At 42.5% G+C, this 22,035-nt stretch overlaps 1 protein-coding gene across 1 annotated transcript; it reads right to left on the bottom strand.

Annotated features, from left to right (window-relative positions):
* Window positions 1–1,614: 1,614 nt before the first annotated feature.
* LOC106585502 (leucine-rich repeat-containing protein 75B) lies at window positions 1,615–20,847 on the bottom strand. Its single transcript, XM_014171780.2, has 4 exons — window positions 20,242–20,847; window positions 16,991–17,119; window positions 16,024–16,139; window positions 1,615–4,098 (listed from the first exon to the last, which is right to left on the bottom strand). Exons 1-4 carry the CDS (start codon window positions 20,524–20,526, stop codon window positions 3,507–3,509), a joined length of 1,122 nt encoding a protein of 373 aa, XP_014027255.1. The 5' UTR covers window positions 20,527–20,847; the 3' UTR covers window positions 1,615–3,506.
* Between the last annotated feature and the right edge of the window lie 1,188 nt (window positions 20,848–22,035).

Raw genomic sequence — 22,035 nt, 5'->3', positions numbered from 1 at the left:
GCGAAGTGGTAGGCCACACAAGCTCACAGAACAGGACTGGTGAGTGCTGAATTGTGTATCGTGCAAAAATCTTCGGTCCTGGTTCGGCTAGGCCCCTTAGTTCCAGTGAAGGGAAATCTTAAATCTACAGCATACAATGACATTTTAGATGATTCTGTGCTTCCAACTTTGTGGTAACAGTTTGGGGAAGGCCCTTTCCTGTTTCAGCATGACAATGCCCCTGTGCTTAAAGCGAGGTCCATACAGGAAGGATTTGTAGAGATGGTGTGGAAGAACTCGACTGGCCTGCACAGTGCCCTGACCTCAACCCCATCAAACATATTTGAGATGAATCAACCCCATATTAATGCCCATGATTTTGGAATGAGATGTTCGATGAGCCGGTGTCCACATACTTTTGGTCAGGTAGTGTAGCTATTATACAGAAAATAAAGCATCACACAAAATTATCCTCCCCTTGATTTAGCAGAAGCAGGCTTAATTCTATAATCTATTCAAGTGTGCTTCCGCCAAACTCATTATGCAAACATTATTGCTCTATCAGACAAGGAGGATGGGTAACTATAATCTTTGAATTTCAGATCAGTGCTAACTATTCACTGGACAAAGGAAGGGAATACAGCACACTGTATTATACGACCATTAAATACATTTTGTGATTCCCTTTTAAAAAAATACCCAGGAAGCCTTTAGTCATGAGCAAGGGGATACAGCAAGGATGATGCTGACCACACTGTATTTTATGAACTTTAAGTACATTTTGTGATGGTATTTTACGACATTTAAATACATTTTGTGATTCCCTTTTAAAAGAATACCCAGGAAGCCTTTAGTCATGAGCTGTGTGAACATAGTAGATACAGAAAATCTGCTCATGTCTTAAAATATTCACAACAAGCGAACTAAGACTTTCACATGTATGATGTTTGACTTGCTATGTAAGCAAGACCAAATCTACAAGATGTGGTGTGGGCAATCCTTGACTATTACAGTGTGTATGTCTGACCTAGATAGAACATGGCATTTGCGACCTGGGAGGTGTGACAGTCACACTGTGCTGTGACCTTATGGGAGCCACCTGGTGGAAATGCCACATTACCATCTGTGGCAGCAGGGACAAAAGGCTGGGGAGGAGAGGACCAGGGACAAGACCTTGTGACTGCCACCCTATCCCTGCCCCTGCGTCGCCTTGGTGCATGATGGGAGCTTAAGGTTTTTACTAATGGGATGCAACAACGCAGACAAACCCCTCCCCTGGCACACAGACACACAAACCCCTCCCCTGGCACCCCAACCCCTAAAACTCTAGCCTAGCCACCCACATCAATCACCTCTCAAGTCTGCATAGCTGCTTTGTTGTTTACTGACACTTCTACACTTCCTCCTGTTGTTTGTGCCAATGAGCAGCGGCAGACGAGTCAAAACAACCCAAAGAGACAAACAATTAACTCATCACATTTGTTGCTAGCGGTGTCATTATTAAATCACCTGCACCCCCACTCAAACACTCAATCATGACTTTAACATAGAAATTAAACTTAACTAGGGCTCTTGTGACCCTTATGCCAATCTTACTCTTCTCTTTCTGTTACACTTCATCCTGCAAACAGTTGCTTAGAGTCACTGTTTTTATTGGCAGTAAAATGTCATTCTAAGTATGGCACCACATACAGATACAATGACTGAGAGTTGACAAATAGTATAACAATGCCAGACAATGCTAACATATACAGTGTGAGCAAAATATTTTCCTATCATAGTCCCATAAAACCATTACAACGCCTTTGATATTTTTTAAACATACACATATTTTACATGAAAAGCGATTTCCTGTGCTACATTTCAGTGTACATTTAATGTCAGTGAAATGGGGAACATTTGTTGCTAGCGGTATGTCATTAGTTTATTAATACCTTGCCCTTGTGTGTCCCCTAATTGTTCCAGCAGAGGTTAGAGTGCTCATTTTCACAATGAAATAACTATGATAAATAATACAAACAGTTACAACAGTAATCAGACATTATACAACAGCAAACACACATTAAACACCCTCACACATATTCAATCAGATGATACAAGTATATTACACCCAGTTATTCAATTATTGTTAATCCATTGACTCCATTAATAACAGTTCTCAGAATGACCTTTATTTATATTATGGTGTCAGTGTGGTTAAGCTTCTGAAATATCGCTGTGAAAAATCAATATTGATATTAGGATGAATTGGCAAAAACAGCTTTATGCATCAATGAGAGAATGAAATGGATCTGAAGTCAAATCCATTTCTCACATTTCTTAAAGTGCAATACAGCATGGAGCTCAGCTGCAGTTGGTAAACCCAACTTAACTATTATGTGCTATTTCATAGACCACCACTATCCAGCACTATACTCAGCCCACCCCGCTGATTATCAGTCCTGGTAATAGCCTACAGCTGATATGTAACAGTCATGTTCCTCCCACAATAAACAAACATATAAGCACATATAAATGTTAATAACGACATATTAGTACAAAGGGTGTCAGTATGTGATTCCATTTGGTACATTCCTTACTACAAAGAGATGAATGGGTCCACCCTTGGGGCTTGGCTGTACTGTCATTCACCCCACATGTGTTCTAAAATGATCATGACTAAAACAGCAAAATAGAGTGGTGAATCTCAGAGTTTTGGCAACAGCAAACAATCAGTGAAAACACAAACAATCAGTGAAAACAACTGTCTATTGTTGAGTCCTACCTGTTGTCTTCTAAGATGGCTTTATTCACCAGCAGTGCACTAAAATAGCCTGTGGAAATACAACAGAGCCCTGTTTTGTGTCATCATTTACATCTACGTAGGTATTCACAAGTGGCCATTTCGAAAGGGGGGGAAGCAAAAAGTCTTGACTTAGCAGTTTTGCCAGAATCACGTGACGGTTCGTCGGCTGTATAGTCTGTTGAACTTGTTTCATAGCCTTTGTTGAGAGATTAACAGAGAACACACAATGTGGAGCTAGGCCCTGCCTGCCAGGGATAGTCTCAGTGACAGTCCTGGTAGAGAACCTGGTTGGGACCTACTGCTTCCAAACCAACAGCAGCTCATTAGACCACCAGCGTTATGCCGCTCCATCGTCAAGCCGTCTGATCCCAAGTCCTTGGGATTTGCTCCACAGCTGCTACTTTAAGAGGGCGAGAGAGAGAGCACCTTTTCCTAAATTCTTCTAGCCCACCTCCAATGAAACCGCACCTCGTTCCTAGGAGCACCATCCACCAACACAGTAAGTCACCAACATAATCAGTTACTGCAGTGGTCTTGTGTGGGTTAACTCATAGATGGTGAGAGATTATTTGGTGGCTGTGTTGGAACGATGGTCTCTGGAATGTGTGGCGCTAAACATCCCTCGTGCCACAATGGGTGACTGGGCTCATGGTGTAAAGGGCAACATGGGAAAGGTAGGAACTTGAAGCTGTGGGAAGGCCTTTCAAACACTGCTGAACCGAGCCAGGGGGACTTTAACTCATCACCTCTCACAGTAGTGTAGGGTGAAGTCCTTTGAAATCTTTTTCTCCCCTATACCCCATGGCTCCAGCTCATCTTCATCTTCCTCCCCCTCCTCTTCCCCTGCCTCCTCCTCCTCCTCGTAGTGGCTGGGTTCCTCAATGGAGGTTTCCATGTGGTAGCAGTAGGGTTGGCCCTCTGTGTACTCATAGATGGTGGGTAAGCTGCTCTTCAGGCTGCAGCGGCGTCGCAGGGCCACTAACAGGGGCTGGGGCATGGTGAAAATGTCCAAGTTGTTGCCCAGATCAATCCAAGCCAGGCTGGAGAACTTCTTTGGGTCTTTCAGGATCTCAGTCAGGTCTTTGACTATGGCCAGGGTCAGCCGGTTGCCGTTGAGGGCCAGGGTGTTGAGTTTGGGCAGAGACCCCAGGACGGGTAGCAGGACACGGAGGTTCTCATCTTGGAGCTCAGTGAAGCTGATATCCACAGCCACCACTGCATCCCCACTGTTCTGAAGGTAGAACGCCACGTGGCGGACATCTCGACTGGAGAGAGGTATGCCAGACAAGTCAACTGTGTCTGTGGATACTTTTCTCTGCAGGGTTGTCTTGAGACTGTAAAGAAAAAAAGGGTTAGATATTGACCATTATTTGAGACATTCTTGGATATGAAAGTACAAAAGCTCAGTTAAGATATCTCAGAGCTTACACTCTTAGAAAAAATTTTTCCAAAAGGGTTCTTTGGCTGTCCCCATAGGATAACCATTTTTGGTTCCAGGTATAAGCCTCTGTGGAAATGGTTCTACATGGAACCCAAAGGACTCTATCTGGAACCAAAAGGGGTTGTTCAAAGGGTTCTCTTACGGGGACAGCCGAAGAACCCTTTTAGGTTTTAGATAGCACCTTTTTTTAATGAATGAGGGAAATAGAGGGGCTGAGTAGTGATATTTTTGTGTTAATTGTATCATCTAAGTGTGTGACCTGGGAACATGGCCCTTGTGTCATATTGTGTTTCCTGTGTTGTATAAAGGAGGGGGGTTGGGCACGCTTGGAGCGGAAGGCTGATATTGATTCTGCAGCATGAGGATTTAGCAGTGTACACAGTGAAGGGCCAAAACATCCGAAACATCCAAGCTCCTCATTCAGAGAATGAAAAGCATTGATTTCCTTATTACCAAGAGCCAAAAACACTCACCATCTGATTGTATGACACTTCATTTGAAAGCCAAACAAACATGTTTTAATGACTGAAACAAGAAAATATTGAGACAGACAAATGGTAGAAAAATTATTTGGGATTGTGGCAACAGGAGAGTGTGGCAGAAATATTTGATTGATAAAATATGTAACACTTTTGTAAGCCATCAAAGAGAAAACATGGAATTAACAGATTTTACCAGCATAGAAAATGCATTTGATAGCGTAACATGCTGACCAAACCGGACACGCGCGTGCGCCCGCCATCGTGCGCACGTTGATTTTGTCCACCCACACCAGATGCGATCAGGACAAGCAGGTTGAAATATAAAAACAAACTCTGAACCAATTATATTAATTTGGGGACAGGTCAAAAAGCATTAAACATTTATGGCAATTTAGCTAGCTCGCTAATTTGTCCTGGTATATAAACATTTTTAACGAGCTCGCTGAGAGTCGGGAAGCAAGTTCAGGGAGTTAGTGTTTTAATAAATAAACGTAACATAATACAAAACAAGAAAACACAAACAACGCACAGACATGACACAGAAACAATGACGCCTGGGGAAGGAACCAAAGGGAGTGGCATATATAGGGCAGGTAATCAAGGTGGTGATGGAGTTCAGGTGAGTGTCATAATGCGCTGATGCGTGTAACGATAGTGACAGGTGTGCGCCAGAATGAGCAGCCTGGTGACCTAGAGGCCGGAGAGGGAGCACACATGACAACATTGGGTTGTTATTTTACCTGAAATGCACAAGGTCCTCTACTCCGACAATTAATCCACAGATGAAACGGTAAACCGAATTTGTTTCTCATCATCTCTCCTTCCTCCAGGCTTCTTTTTCTTCTTTGGACTTCATATGGCTTTTCTTCTTTGGACTTTATATGGCGGTTGGCAATCAACTTCTAAGTGACCCCAGTCTTCATTTCTCAGAACAAGAATAGACTGATGAGTTTCAGAAGAAAGTTCTTTGTTTCTGGCCATTTTGAGCCTGTAATCGAACCCACAAATGCTGATCCTCCAGATACTCAACTAGTCTAAAGAAGGCCAGTTTTTTTGCTTCTTTAATTAGCACAACAGTTTTCAGCTGTGCTAACATAATTGAAAAAGGGTTTTCTAATGATCAATTTGCCTTTTAAAATTATAAACTTGGATTAGCTAACACAACATGCCATTGGAACACAGGAGTGATGGTTGCTGATAATGGGCCTCTGTACACCTATGTAGATATTCCATAAAAAAATCAGCCGTTTCCAGCTACATAAGTCCTTTACAACATTAACAATGTCTACACTGTATTGATCAATTTTATTTTATTTTAATGGACCAAAAAAATAGCTTTTCTTTCAAAAACAAGGACATTTCTAAGTGACCCAAAATTTTTGAACGGTAGTGTATGCTACTAAAACCCAATGAGAAGATGGGAGAGGACGGACTTGCAGCGCGTTGAGCGTCACAAATAGAACCAGATTCTATTTCAGCGCCTGGCCACACAGACACTTGCGAGCAGTGTGTGTGCAATGATTGAATAACATGTATGTGTAAATGTATTTTGCAACGCTCGCGCAAACCACGTGTCCGGTCTGGTCAGCATGTAAGTTGTGTTGCTTCAGTGGATAGAACTACTTCTCTGTGAACGGCAGGTGTGGGTTCCATTTGATGTGATGTGGAAATTGAGTACACTGAACATCAAGGCAATGAACCTTGATGTTGATTTCGTGCTGACTTTCAGAAATTGGAATAGCAATGCAATGGCTCATTCTGAGCAATAAGGAAGAGAGCCCATTGATCTAATGCACTGTTCTGCTTCATACAAACACATTACATTTGGAAAGTATTCAGACCCCTCGACTTTTTCCACATTTTGTTGCGTTATAGCCTTATTCTAAAATGTATTACATTGTTTTCTCCCCTCATCAATCTACACACAATACCCAATAATTACAAAGCAAAAAAATATTTTAGGAAAATTTTGCAAATGTATAAAAAAAAAAAAAAAACGGAAATATCATATTTACATAAGTATTCAGACCCTTTACTCGGTACTTTGCTGAAGCACCTTTGGTAGCGATTAAAGCCTCAAGTCTTCTTGGGTATGACGCTACAAGCTTGGCACACCTGTATTTGGGAAGTTTCTCCCAAACTTCTCTGCAGATCCTCTCAAGCTCTGTCAGGTTGGATGGGGAGCGTCACTGCACAGCTATTTTCAGTTCTCTCCAGAAATGTTAAATCGGGTTCAAGTCTGGGCTCTGCCACTCAAGGACATTCAGAGACTTGTCGCGAAGCCACTCCTGCGTTGTCTTGGCTGTATGCTTAGGGTCGTTGTCCCGTTGGAAGGTGAACCTTCGCCCCAGTCTGAGGTCCTGAATGCTCTGGAGCAGGTTTTCATTAAGGATCTCTCTGTACCTTGCTCTGTTCATCTTTCCCTCGATCCTTACTAGTCTCTCAGTCCCTGCCGCTGCAAAATGTCCCCAAAGCATGATGCTGTCACCACCATGGAGCTCTGTCAGAGTGACCATTGGGTTCTTGGTCACCTCCCTGACCAAGGCCCTTCTCCCCCGGTTGCTCAGTTTGGCTAGGCGGCCAGCTCTAGGAAGAGTCTTGGTGGTTCCAAACTTCTTCCATTTAAGAATGATGGAGGCCACTGTGTTCTTGGGGACAGTCAATTCTGCAAAAATGTTTTGGTACCCTTCCCCAGATCTGTGTCTCGACACAATCCTGTCTCAAGGTTCTACAGACAATTCCTGCGAACCTCATGGCTTGTTTTTTGCTCTGACATGCACTGTCAAATGTGGGACCTTATTTAGACAGGTGTGTGCCTTTCCAAATCATGTCCAATCAATTGAATTTACCACAGGTGGACTCCAAGTTGTAGAAACATCTCAAGGATGATCAATGGAAACAGGATGCACCTGAGCTCAATTTCGGGTCTATAGGAAAGGGTCTGAATACTTATGTAAATAAAGTATTTCTGTTTTTTATTTTAATACATTTGCAACAATTTCAAAAAAACTGTTTTTGTTTTGTCATTATGGGCTATTGTGAGTGGATTGATAACATTTTTTTTATTTAATCAATTTTAGAATAAGGCTGTAACTTAAAACCTCTACAGCAGTGGTTCTCAATCCTGGTCCTGGGAACCCAAAGGGGTGCACATTTTTGTTTTTGCCCTAGCACTACACACCTGATTCAAATCATCAAAGCCTTTTGATGAGTTGATCATTTTAATCAGCTGTGTAGTGCTAGGGCAAAAACAAAAATGTGCACCCCTTTGGGTCCCCAGGACCAGCGGTGAGAACCAGTGCTCTACAGGATCGGTGTCCCCCTGCGGAACAGTTGAGCTAAGGTAGGCTAATATGATTAGCATGAGGTTGTAAGTAACAAGAACATTTCCCAGGACATAGACATATCTGATATGGGCAGAAAGCTTAAATTCTTCTTAATCTAACTGCACTGTCCAATTTACAGTAGCTATTACAGTGAAAGAATACCATGCTATTGTTTGAGGAGAGTGCACAGTTATACACTTGACAATGTATTAATAAACCAATTAGGCACATTTGGGCAGTCTTGACACAACATTTTCAACATAAATGCAATGGTTCATTGAATCAGTCTAATGCTTTGAACACACCGACAGCGTCATTGCGCAAAATAGTACGCAGCATCATCTGGATAAGTATGCAACAAAAAAATCTCTTTCTGCTACCATTTCTGTCAAGCCATCTACGCATACAGTTTGACGCATACGTTCAATAAATCCAGCGTACGCACCACACCTATGCAACGCAATGCTGCAAGGCAAACGCAGCATTTCATTGGAAATGAATGTAATTCTGGTGTACCAAAATGCAACGACGCTGTCGGTGTGTTCGAAGCGTAAAACTTTACACATACACTGCTGCCATCTAGTGGCCAAAATCTAAATTGCACCTGGGCTGGAATAATACATTATGGCCGTTCACTTGCATTTCAAAGATGATGGAACAAAAAAAATACAAATGTATTTTTTCTTTGTATTATCTCTTACCACATCTAATGTGTTATATTCGCCTACATTAATTTCACATTTCCAAAAACTTCAAAGTGTTTCCTTTCAAATGGTATCAAGAATATGCATATCCTTTCTTCAGGTCCAGAGATACAGACAGTAAGATTTTAGGCGAAAATTGAAAAAAAGGGTCCGATCATTAACAAAATGTGGAAGAGGGGCATTTTTCATATATAGAGATGCTATATCGTAAAATTCACACCAGGCTTTATACTGCACAGTATAGTGTATATATGATGTACTGTGGAAGCAATGTGTGATGATGAGCAACATAAACTTAATGTGTGCATTCCCTTCTCCTCAGACACATAATTTCTGTGCTCTGGGAACAAGAAATCTCTCTCTCTCTCTCTCTCTCTCTCTCTCTCTCTCTCTCTCTCTCTCTCTCTCTCTCTCTCTCTCTCTCTCTCTCTCTCTCTCTCTCTCTCTCTCTCTCTCTCTCTCTCTCTCTCTCTCTCTCTCTCTCTCTCTCTCTCTCTCTCTCTCTCTCTCTCTCTCTCTCTCTCTCTCTCTCTCTCTCTCTCTCTCTCTCTCTCTCTCTCTCTCTCTCTCTCTCTCTCTCTCTCTCTCTCTCTCTCTCTCATTTACGGCCTTTTTCAAGGAATCAATATTGTGGCCATCAAATCCAGAGGAATTTGTTATAAGGGTCTGAGGGTCACTGTAAATTAGAAGGCTCATTGTTGAAAAAACACAAAAGTACTGATTTTAATTACCTGGGCATGTTAATCTGCTAAATATAGTGACTGTCAAAATGAAGAGTCCTTACAGAGACAGATTGCGATGAAAAAGTCATCCTGCTATACACTATAGTTGAGAATAATTTCTTCAAGGAGCCCATTTTCTCCACATATCTCCCTTGGGCTACTGCACAGCTCACATAATTTTGTTTTTGCAAAGTCATTAATGTTTAAAGCACCACTCTCTATTATTCATCTGTTCATCTCCTGTCTGGACTACTGCAAAACACTGTTGGCTGGGCTCCCCGCCTGGTGTTCAACCTTTCCAAGTTCTCCCATGTAAGCCTGCTCCTCTGCACACTCCACTGGCATCCAGTCGAAGTTCACATCCACTACAAGACCATGGTACTTGCCTATGAGAAGCAAAAGGAACTGCCCCTCCCTACCTTTAGGCACTGCTCAAACCCTACACCCCAACCTGAGTACTCCGTTCTGCCACCTTTGGTCTCTGGGCTCTCCCACCCCTACGGGAGGGCAGCTCCTGCTCAGCCTGGACTCTGCTGTATGAGCTCCCCCCTAATTCTAGGACAGTAGAGTCCCTACCCATTTTCCAAAAACATCTGAAACCCTACATCTTCAAAGAGTATCTTAAATAATCCCACATCACCCCCCCCCACACACACACACCGTCCTCCCCCAAAACAACTTGCCTTTCGTTAACTAACACTTGCACTTGTCTTTTCCCCCTACCAGCACTGACTTTGCTGATATCTATTTTATTGAGGAAAAAGGTACTTATTATGACTGAGATATGTGGTTGTCCCACCTAGCTATCTTGAATGCACTAACTGTAAGTCACTCCGGATAAGAACATCTGCTAAATGACTAAAATGTAAAAGTTCCCTTCACAGCCACAGAAAAACTCAGAGTAGAGGGATAGGAGCAGAATGTCATATCGAGTCAGACTGATCAGTCAGGTTACCGCCCCTTATTGCCCCCTCTTCACCCCAGGTGTCTGCTGCACTCCTGCTGGCTGGCTGCAGGTCTGAAATTTCAACATGTGACAGACAGATAGAGAGAAAGTGGCCATGCAAGGTTGCCAACTGTCATAATCCTCAGCTGTCTCCTGTGTGTACAGGGCCCCTGTGGATTGACCTGCCATGTTATGATGTGCCTCAGATATACTAAACCTGTATCCTCATTAATCTCATATACAGTAGTATACAAATAAATCAAATCAAATCAAAGTGTATTTCTATCATGCGCCGAATACAACAGGTGTAGACCTTACAGTGAAATGCTTACTTACAGGCTCTAACCAATAGTGCAAAAAGGTATTAGGTGAACAATAGGTAAGTAAAGAAATAAAAACAACAGTAAAAAGACAGTGAAAAACAGTAGCGAGGCTATATATAGAAGCGAGGCTATGAAAGTAGCGTGGCTACATACAGAAACCGGTTAGTCAGGCTGATTGAGGTAGTATGTACAGTGAGGGAAAAAAGTATTTTATCCCCTGCTGATTTTGTACGTTTGCCCACTGAAAAAGAAATTATCAGTCTATAATTTTAATGGTAGGTTTATTTGAACAGTGAGAGACAGAATAACAACAAAAAAAATGCAGAAAAACACATGTAAAAAATGTTATAAAATGATTTGCATTTTAATGAGGGATATAAGTACACTGCTCAAAAAAATAAAGGGAACACTTAAACAACACAATGTAACTCCAAGTCAATCACACTTCTGTGAAATCAAACTGTCCACTTAGGAAGCAACACTGATTGACAATAAATTGCACATGCTGTTGTGCAAATGGAATAGACAACAGGTGGAAATTATAGGCAATTAGCAAGACACCCCCAATAAAGGAGTGGTTCTGCAGGTGGTGACCACAGACCACTTCTCAGTTCCTATGCTTCCTGGCTGATGTTTTGGTCACTTTTCAATGCTGGCGGTGCTTTCACTCTAGTGGTAGCATGAGACGGAGTCTACAACCCACACAAGTGGCTCAGGTAGTGCAGCTCATCCAGGATGGCACATCAATGCGAGCTGTGGCAAGAAGGTTTGCTGTGTCTGTCAGCGTAGTTTCCAGAGCATGGAGTCGCTACCAGGAGACAGGCCAGTACATCAGGAGACGTGGAGGAGGCCGTAGGGGGGCAACAACCCAGCAGCAGGACCGCTACCTCCACCTTTGTGCAAGGAGGAGCAGGAGGAGCACTGCCAGAGCCCTGCAAAATGACCTCCAGCAGGCCACAAATGTGCATGTGTCTGCTCAAACGGTCAGAAACAGACTCCATGAGGGTGGTATGAGGGCCCGACGTCCACAGGTGGGGGTTGTGCTTACAGCCCAACACCGTGCAGGACGTTTGGCATATGCCAGAGAACACCAAGATTGGCAAATTCGCCACTGGCGCCCTGTGCTCCTCACAGATGAAGCAGGTTCACACTGAGCACATGTGACAGACATGACAGAGTCTGGAGACGCCGTGGAGAACGTTCTGCTGCCTGCAACATCCTCCAGCATGACCGGTTTGGCGCTGGGTCAGTCATGGTGTGGGGTGGCATTTCTTTGGGGGGCCGCACAGCCCTCCATGTGCTCGCCAGAGGTAGCCTGACTGGCATTAGGTACCGAGATGAGATCCTCAGACACCTTGTGAGACCATATGCTGGTGCGGTTGGCCCTGGGTTCCTCCTAATGCAAGACAATGCTAGACCTCATGTGGCTGGAGTGTGTCAGCAGTTCCTGCAAGAGGAAGGCATTGATGCTATGGACTGGCCCGCCCGTTCCCCAGACCTGAATCCAATTGAGTGCATCTGGGACATCATGTCTCAGATGCACTCACCACGTTGCACCACAGAATGTCCAGGAGTTGGCGGATGCTTTAGTCCAGGTCTGGGTGGAGATCCCTCAGGAGACCATCCGCCACCTCATCAGGAGCATGCCCAGGCGTTGTAGGGATGTCATACAGGCACGTGGATGCCACACACACTACTGAGCCTCATTTTTACTTGTTTTAAGGACATTACATCAAACTTGGATCAGCCTGTAGTGTGGTTTTCCACTTTAATTTTGAGGGTGACTCCACATCCAGACCTCCATGGGTTGATAAATTGGATTTCCATTGATTCTTTTTGTGTGATTTTGTTGTCAGCACATTCAACTATGTAAAGAAATAAGTATTTCATAAGATTATTTCATTCATTCAGATCTAGGATGTGTTATTTTAGTGTTCCCTTTATTTTTTTGAGCAGTATATTTGACCACTCTGCAAAACATGACTTAGTACTTGGTGGCAAAACCCTTGTTGGCAATCACAGAGGTCAGACGTTTCTTGTAGTTGGCCACCAGGTTTGCACACCTTGGCCGTGTGTTTTGGGTCATTGTCATGCTGGAATACCCATCCACGACCCATTTTCAATGCCCTGGCTGAGGGAAGGAGGTTCTCACCCAAGATTTGACGGTACATGGCCCCGTCCATAGTCCCTTTGATGCGGTGAAGTTGTCCTGTCCCCTTAGCAGAAAAACACCCCCAAAGCATAATGTTTCCACCTCCATGTTTGACGGTGGGGATGGTGTTCTTGGGGTCACAGGCAGCATTCCTCCTCCTCCTCCAAACACGGCGAGTTGATGCCAAAGAGCTCCATTTTGGTCTCATCTGATCACAACACTTTCACCAGTTGTCCTCTGAATCATTCAGATGTTCATTGGCAAACTTCAGACGGGCATGTATATGTGCTTTCTTGAGCAGGGGGACCTTGCGGGCGCTGCAGGATTTCAGTCCTTCACGGCGTAGTGTGTTACCAATTGTTTTCTTGGTGACTATGGTCTCAGCTGCCTTGAGATCATTGACAAGATCCTCCCGTGTAGTTCTGGGCTGATTCCTCACCGTTCTCATGATCATTGCAACTCCACAAGGTGAGGTCTTGCATGGAGCCCCAGGCCGAGGGAGATTGACAGTTCTTTCGTGTTTCTTCCATTTGCGAATAATCACACCAACTGTTGTCACCTTCTCACCAAGCTGCTTGGCGATGGTCTTGTAGCCCATTCCAGCCTTGTGTAGGTCTACAATCTTGTCCCTGACATCCTTGGAGAGCTCTTTGGTCTTGGCCATGGTGGAGAGTTTGGAATCTGATTGATTGATTGCTTCCGTGGACAGGTGTCTTTTATACAGGTAACAAGCTGAGATTAGGAGCACTCCCTTTAAGAGTGTGCTCCTAATCTCAGCTCGTTACCTGTATAAAAGACACCTGGGAGCCAGAAATCTTTCTGATTGAGAGGGGGTCAAATACTTATTTCCCTCATTAAAATGCAAATCAATTTATAACATTTTAGACAGGCGTTTTTCTGGATTTTTTGGTTGTTATTCTGTCTCTCACTGTTCAAATAAACCTACCATTAAAATGATAGACTGATCATTTCTTTGTCAGTGGGCAAACGTACAAAATCAAATACTTTTTTCCCTCACTGTACATGTGGATATGGTTAAAGTGACTATGCATATATGATGAACAGAGAGTAGCAGTAGCGTAAAAGAGGGGTTGGCGGGTGGTGGGTGGCAGGACACAATGCAGATAGCCCGGTTAGCCAATGTGCGGGAGCACTGGTTGGTTGGGCCAATTGAGGTAGTATGTACAGTACATTAATATATAGTTAAAGTGACTATGCATATATGATAATTAAAGAGTATGTCTAAACCTATGAAGAGGAATTTGCAAATTAGCCAGAAGAGAAAAACCTAGTTTTAAACAGAATATGCCATGAAAGATCTGTGGATGTAGCTATAGCAGCTAGATGTATTATGATGAGACTTTATAGTTGGTAGTTATTATGTATTTGTTTAGCAGGGTGGTATAGCTGCCTATCTGTGTGCATTGCATAGCATTCGATTTGTGACTGCTTGTGCAGTAACTCCTATCACAATTGAATCAGCAAGGAAGAATTGCACTCCGGTATAGTAGTGAGAAATGTAAAAAGTTCTACTCAAGTTGTCACGATCATCAAAAGGAGTGGACCAAAGCGCAGCGTGGTAAGTGTTCATCGTATTTTATTTACATCAGAACACTACAAACAAAAGGAATAAACAATGAATACGACCGTAATGTCTTGTAGGCTTAACAAGCAGTACAAAATAAAGATCCCACAACTACAGGTGGGGAAAGGCTGACTAAGTATGATTCCTAATCAGAGACAACGATAGACAGCTGCCTCTGATTAGGAACCATACTCGGCTCAAAACAAAGAAATAGACATCATAGAATGCCCACCCCACACCCTGACCTAACCACATAGAGAAACAAACCCTCTCTCTCAGGTCAGGGCGTGACACAAGTAAAATGAGCTCGACAGATAACATCTAGGTTCAAGAATATTTTAGCAGAAACAGAAATCCTTTCTTTTGTGATTTGCTACAACTCAACTAACTTTGAATAGGGGAACACCTTAGAAAGTGCCATTTGAGTGTTGAATACGGGTGAGTGTAGTTTCCCTAGAGCGGAACATAACAACCAATGGGAGGTGATGACTAATGTTTGTCCTGCTGTTTGTCTCAGACTGTGTGAGACAGTCGCACTCTGCAGGTTTTATGGAGCCAGCTGAATGACTCAGTGAAAATAACCACCTCATCTACACATTCAACATGGGAACACGTCCTCACACACTCTAAGATGCTGTCAGTGAGTCAGTCTCAACATAATCTAATGTCTCTCCTAAATCAGGGGGGCATCAATGTCTGCAGGCGCATCAATGCCTTGCTTGAGTTTAACTGTACATTAGTTGAGCAGCAAGACAAGGAGATATTGGAATCCATGTCTTGTTTCACTTGATCCTTGTGTTGCTATCATTTTGTTACTATCCTTTTGATACTCACTCATTATTCTCTGTCTTTTCGTGCTGTTACCTCAGACTGAAGCACAATGAGAACGGCTCATCAGATCGTGTTCTCTTCTGCTTATTTTCTATTCATTTAGAAAATTGATTGTTTCCACTGTCTATCCATCTGTAAAAAATTTAAATGAGCTATTACTGGAACAAGCGTAATCATATCCTGCTTTTTTCGTGTATAGAATTACTAAATACCTAGATACAGAAGAACTTGTCAATTCATTTGCCACCTATTTCCATATGAATTATTTGCATATTAATGCAGTATGATGACAAGAAAACCGGTTGATATAAATAACCTGTTTTCATCTAAGGTGCCAATGGATCTTATTTTTATACAACCCCCCCTATTTATTCCCAACCAAACTGGCCACTTTTGTAGTATGTATGGAGACAGCCTGTTCTGAGTCAAATAGGACTGAAACCATTGCACAATCCATTGCTGTGGTGACAACAGCACCACACAGAGGAATGACTGACACTTTTGGTAGCATCTGTGGTCCTGCCCTGCCAGTCCAGAGGCCGCTGTGTCCCAGCCCTAGTGAATGTCAGCCAAACCCACTCAAAACCCACTTTGATGATGTCTAGGGTGGTGGTCAGAGGTATGTATGCGTGTGGCACTGGCACCATTTCAAATGGCGGTGTTAATATTTGGGCAGTTTGGGGAGTCAGGGTTCATGGAGCAGTGGCTCTATGTGTGAAAGACTTATGGCTAGATGGAGGGGCTTACCAGGCCTGGGACTTCCGTCTGGACATGCTCTGTCTGAGCCACTTGGAGTGAGGGGTCAGGTGGTAGATCAGCTGTCTGCAGATCTTATCTGATGACTTGATGGTGTCAGCATCCTTCTGGGGGTAGATAAATCACCCAAAACACAGAATGAGAAGTCAAGTACATCAACAAAAGAATAGCCTGTTTTTAGTTTAGTTCCAAATATGGTTGTCACTCTTTGAGACCACATACAGTATAAGCAAAACACAGCAAGTATAAGCAAAATACAGTACATTATGTAACCGCTACATTTTTGAGAAACATTCTAGCAGAGCATTCTTGATTGAAATACAGCTTTAGATCCTGAAAGGACATTTTCAGCTCAGTGTTCCTTTATTCTTAAACAGTTGTTAATCTCTGTCATTCAAGACCGTTCAAAACAACTGGAACAGGGTTCTGTTATTGAATGCTACATTAAGACTGTTGCCTTGAGCTGTTCCAGAACAAAACACAATTTAGGTGCCTTGCTGGAGCAAAGTAAAAGTAATCAGAGGCTGTGTGCAACAGTGTGGAAAACAGGAGGGATAGTGAGGAAATAAAGACGCTAATTCTATTCATTGTCTGTTATGTAAAGTCGGTTACTTTCGGCATCCCCATCCCATTTCAACGTAATTTGCCATCATGTGTAAATGTTGCATAACTGAGAGATTATTCTATCATTGTTTTATCAATATTTTTATGTAAACAACATCCAGTTCATCTGTATGGTAATAATACACAGACATTATTATAGGACCAATCATTATAAAGCCAAACCATGAGGAGAAACAGTTGCAAGACAATGTGGAAGACCTTCCCCCATAATGATTGTATTTGAACAGCATTTCATTCTATTCACGACTTGTTCTCTTGACGTCTTGATTTCTGGAAGCTTGATTCCAAGCCAAGCAGACAATACGCCATGAGATGAGTGTTGGTGAGAGCTTACCTTCTTGGGACACTGCATCTCGCGAGCCAGGCTGAGCAACAACTCATGGGAGATGGGGTCCACCAGGTTGAGAAAAGCAGCATTCTTATATAAGATGTCATTGAGGGATGTGCCTTCCAAGCCCAGATCCTGCCAAATCAGACAAGAGGAGACAGTATAACTCAAAGTGCCTTAAGGCCACAATTATCGCTTTTTGTATTTCATGAAAACCCGACTGATCATAGGCTATATTGTGAAAGGAAATATTACCAATAAACAATATATGGTATAAAGTGGATATTGAGACTTTCCTGAGATAATAATGTGATGCTACTGTAGATGGGATACAGATAAGCAAGTTTTTTGTTTTTGTTAAAAAAATATTCATTGAAGGCTTTCATCTGAAGAGAGCTCTACCTGAATACTGTAATGTGCTTAATATGCCTTGCTCCAGGCAGAAGCATTTATTTTGGGATATCCACCCACACCTCAGTGATTTGGAGTTGCAAAGAGCTTTAGCGTACCAGCGTATTGCACACCCTGTATCTCTAACTTTAGCACTAACTGGTGTCCTTCTGATAAATCCTGCAGTATATGAGAGTTCAATAAACATTCAATGATGGATGAGCTTTTGCTTCTTCTTTTGATGTTTGATGAAGCCTTTTGTTTAGGCCTGCCATTGTGCAATACATTCTAAACATTAGTCTAAAAACAACTTATCCATGAATGGTGCAGGCAATTTTTTTAGGGCAGACAGACACGAAAGAGTTGCTACATGACAGGTAAAGTTAAAGGCTTTTGAGTGAGAATGCTGCCCGTAACAAGCTACAAATCAGAGCCAACTGGATTAAAAGATTTGCATACACCTTTTAAGACGTGAATTAAGAATTAAGTAAGGAGAGAAGAAATGGAACAGAAAAGGACAATTTCCACAGGCTGAATAAGATAGCTGTCATGAGCCTCAATTCTACAAAGGCCTAATTAGCCTGTGTATGTGAGAGGTAGAGATGGACGTGCACATACAGCAAGATATGAGAGACAGGGAGGATGGACACACACACACACACACAACAAAAGGCCTTGATTGCAAAGGACAGTTTGAGTGGGAAGCCAGCAGCCACACATTACTGACTTCCCTTATAACAAGAGCAACAGTAAACACCATAGAGACACAAAACGAGTGAGAATCTCTTTCTCTTTATTCGAGAAGACAGGTCTAAAAATAATTCCCTTCTGTTTTGTTTGTCCTTGTGGCCCACATCTGATCATCTCAGAGGCATTAAAACATGATCAATACAGATGTAACCACACCACGTCCGAAGCAATGAGGAGTCTTTTTAAATGGGATGTTGTGAAGAATAGACTTTACCACTTTACTGCCGATGCAACATTATGAACTCAGTTGTCTATACACGTACATGTTCATTCAGTTGTTACAGTAACTCTAACCTAACCATAGCACGCCCATTAACTCTACAGTGGATGATGGATCACCTCTTTTAATTAAGTTACAAACCAGAATGTAATTTTTGAGACCTGTCTCCATTTGCAACAGCCTGAATGCTGATAATGTGAGGCATATTCAATCAAAACAGGGTCCCCTGTGATGTGGCTGTCATGCAGTTTTGGCACCCTGGGTTATCTCCTTGCCTTGATTAAGGAGCTTCTACCCTCTCCTCTGTCAAGTCCTCAGTGTAATTAACTACAGATTGGACAACGCCTGATAGAGAGAGGGGCTTACGCTTGAGCTAGAAAACAGGACTAGCACAGATAGTGTTACAGAGCATCAACAGTCTTATTGTCATACCATCGGTATTGTTATAGAAATGACTCTTTTCAGCTGATAACATGTTTTGAAATCTTGATCCTTCCTTAGAAACATGATGCGTAGATTGCGAATAAATAGGGCAAAATCCAAACTTGACACAATGGTTTCTGCTTGGGAATTTTCAAGCCATCATGCATTCCTGTGTCTTAGTGTGCTACTGACCATGACTAAGCATGTTGTGTAGCAATCATTACCAATTCGGTGGTCCAATTAAATATATACAAATACTATGTCAATGCTACCTACTATATTTGAGCTATGTGAATTGACATAAAAATATCCCCTGTATAGCTGAGGCAGAACTTGAATTGATCAATATGTAAATGGTGTGATTTTCTGTATTTCTGGAACCATCTCCTGCTATAACTGCCGAGGTCCATTACGGAGAATGGTCTGGCAGCAGAAGAATAGTCATCCAGTGACCTGTCAGTAGAGGAGACTGTGATGTGAGTTAGGGGGACCGTGGTGGGGGTATTGGTCTGGGCTGGGCTTACTCATGCCGATTGCACTTGATTAATAACTGAGAATCTCCATTTGCGCTTAATTTCAACCAAACGCAAGATGCAGTGGCAAATGAACTAACCTTATTATCAGACATTTAAGGACGAAACACAGGCAAAATAGGATTCAATTCAATTGGTCAAATGCAGGTTTTCCTACAAATGTCAATACCAAGCATATTACATTATCATTACATGTGTGGAATGGCACAAGATAATGTAGTGAAATAGGAACATTTTGTTAATAAAAAAATATTCCTACAGACGTTGACACTTAGAGTCCCATGTGACACCACTGCTATTGCACTTAGCTATTGCACTTGCCTATTCATGAGAATATATGCCAGATTCACTCTATATATGGCAGAGTCACTCTAAACTGGTATGGCATCCTGTTTCTGCTATTATTAGAAACTCTGAAAAAGTGCACGCACTCAGACAAATCTGTGCAATATGCTATGTATACCATATTGTGAATAGTAACTGTGATAGTTATTTGAAATAGCAGCAGCACCTGCATACTATGGTCTATAGCGGTGCCAAGGAAATTACCAGACGCCAGAGCTGGCAGTGAGAGTGGTGGGCGGGCCTAATAGTTTACAAACGCCTCCTTCCATAACGGGTCAATAGGAGGAACACCTGTGGCACTGTGTTGGCAGGTACTTAAAATGGAGGTTAAATAATGTAGCGCGCTTACAAAATGTGTAATATTCTGACGCATCCACGACAGTCTAAATTATGCTCGCTACATATGGGGCAATGTATCTGTTTGAAATATTAAAATCAAAATTGTTAGAATGGGATTGACCAAACACATGATGATGATCAGCAGCGCACATTAGTGATGGCTGGTATTTGTCTTGGCAGCAGATCGATGCAGGCGACGTCAGCCTACTGTGCGCAATCATGCAATCATATATGTAGATACTGTAGTGTGTCCTTACCTTCCTCAATAGTTTGAGCACGTCGGTTGCCTGATCAATCCTGCGATCACGGAGCAGCTTCTGTATGTCTCGGATCCATGCCACTCGCCTCACGTAGGGACTGTGGTTGGACCTTCGCAGCATCCCCGGCAGTTTGTCTGATTTCAGAATCATTGTAAAAAGAAAGTCGCCGCCGCTTCGACTTCCACCTCTGTCGCTTTCTCCTGTGCTGTCAAGATGCTTGCGACGCCTTTTCATAAAATTCTCATTGTCCAGACTACTCTGTCTGCTTAATCTAGAACCCATATTTCAGTATTTATATCAACAGTAGCCTATCTTACAATTGCATAATTGCACTACATTAATATCTAGAAATATAAATATTGCTCCGTTCAATAGCCCATATAGTATATGTAGCCTGTATTGTTGTCAGACGGCAACCTCCAATACAGAGAGCAACAGCACAATATTCCTGATTTACCGGATATTTAATAACTGTCTGTTGCGCGCATGACACATTTACGAGGACAGACGAATGCTCTGTTTATGTTTGGTCTCTGATGGTCTACGTGTGCCAGCTTGGTCAGGCGGTGGATGCTCTTGTCATTCCCTGCCTGTCCTTTTACGCTGTTGTTTAGGTTTGTGCTGTGTTGCACAGTAGACACCAGACTCGTGGCGCGCATAACCAATCAGAGCCCTCTTGTGGCATTGCACGCTGTACGAAGTTACGACACGCCCTTCTCGAATTGAATTTAGAAAGGGTTACAGCTGCAGGGCAGCAGAGTACACAGCATTTATTATTGCACACCTATTATAAATTTGTCAATAACTTTGCAACCTTCATTTACTGTGACACTGAGCTGTATTTCCATACAACATTTTACAGCAATCACATGGATGGTTGTTTGCGTTGGCTATTTTAGCATGTAAATCTTGGTGGGACAAACAAAAATTGTGGGATGCATGCCAGCAAAGCCACTACACAACACAACACTAAACAATACATTAATTGAACTATAATGGTCAAAACGGTGCCCACAAACTGTTAGGGCCTACACAAAGCTGTCCCAACAGTAGAGTCCCAACACCTTACCACTGCTGCACCTGGCAATCAGCGGAGCCTTGTCTGGCAGCGAAACAGTTTATTCAGCCTCATTTACTGCCTTTTAAAAAAACATAGCTGATATGGCGGACTTTCTACTAATAATTGAGCTACATATTATGGCATAAGGGGACAACAAGAAGATAAGAGGCAATCCATAGTTTTGATTTAGACGTTTTTGAGCGAGCTAGGACGGACTTGGTCAATATAAATATTTGTTCAGCACTTTTGAAATGTACAGTGACAGAATTCAGAAGATGGTCCGTTCTTACATTATTCTCCCTGTACACCAAGTCAGAACCGTAGGATAAATACAGGGGGAATATAAGCAGACAATGAAAGCTCTTACAATATTTGATGATCACATTTCTCTAAAACAGGCTATGGGCTACATGTCCACCACCAAGTTAGAACAGTAGGCTAAGTTATGAGGGGGAAAGGGACCAAATTATTAGGGTGAGGCACATGGCCTACTAACAACTTACTACACAACATACACTTAGTGTTACTTTCTTAGCTACAGTATACATATCTCCCTGGCATATTACATCATTTATGCAGCAGCATACAGTACAATGCACTTTTGGACTCACCTTGTTGTGTTGTGTTCACTTAAACAGGAATTTGCGTGGCGGTTCTTCTTGTGGGCAAATTATGTCATCAAACTTTGACATCAAAGTTCTCTGGATTTATAGTGCTTTCAAGACAACTGG

Source organism: Salmo salar, chromosome ssa24 (assembly GCF_905237065.1).
Source record: "Salmo salar chromosome ssa24, Ssal_v3.1, whole genome shotgun sequence".
Classification (NCBI taxonomy): domain Eukaryota; kingdom Metazoa; phylum Chordata; class Actinopteri; order Salmoniformes; family Salmonidae; genus Salmo; species Salmo salar.
This window is presented reverse-complemented; position numbering and strand designations above follow the sequence as displayed.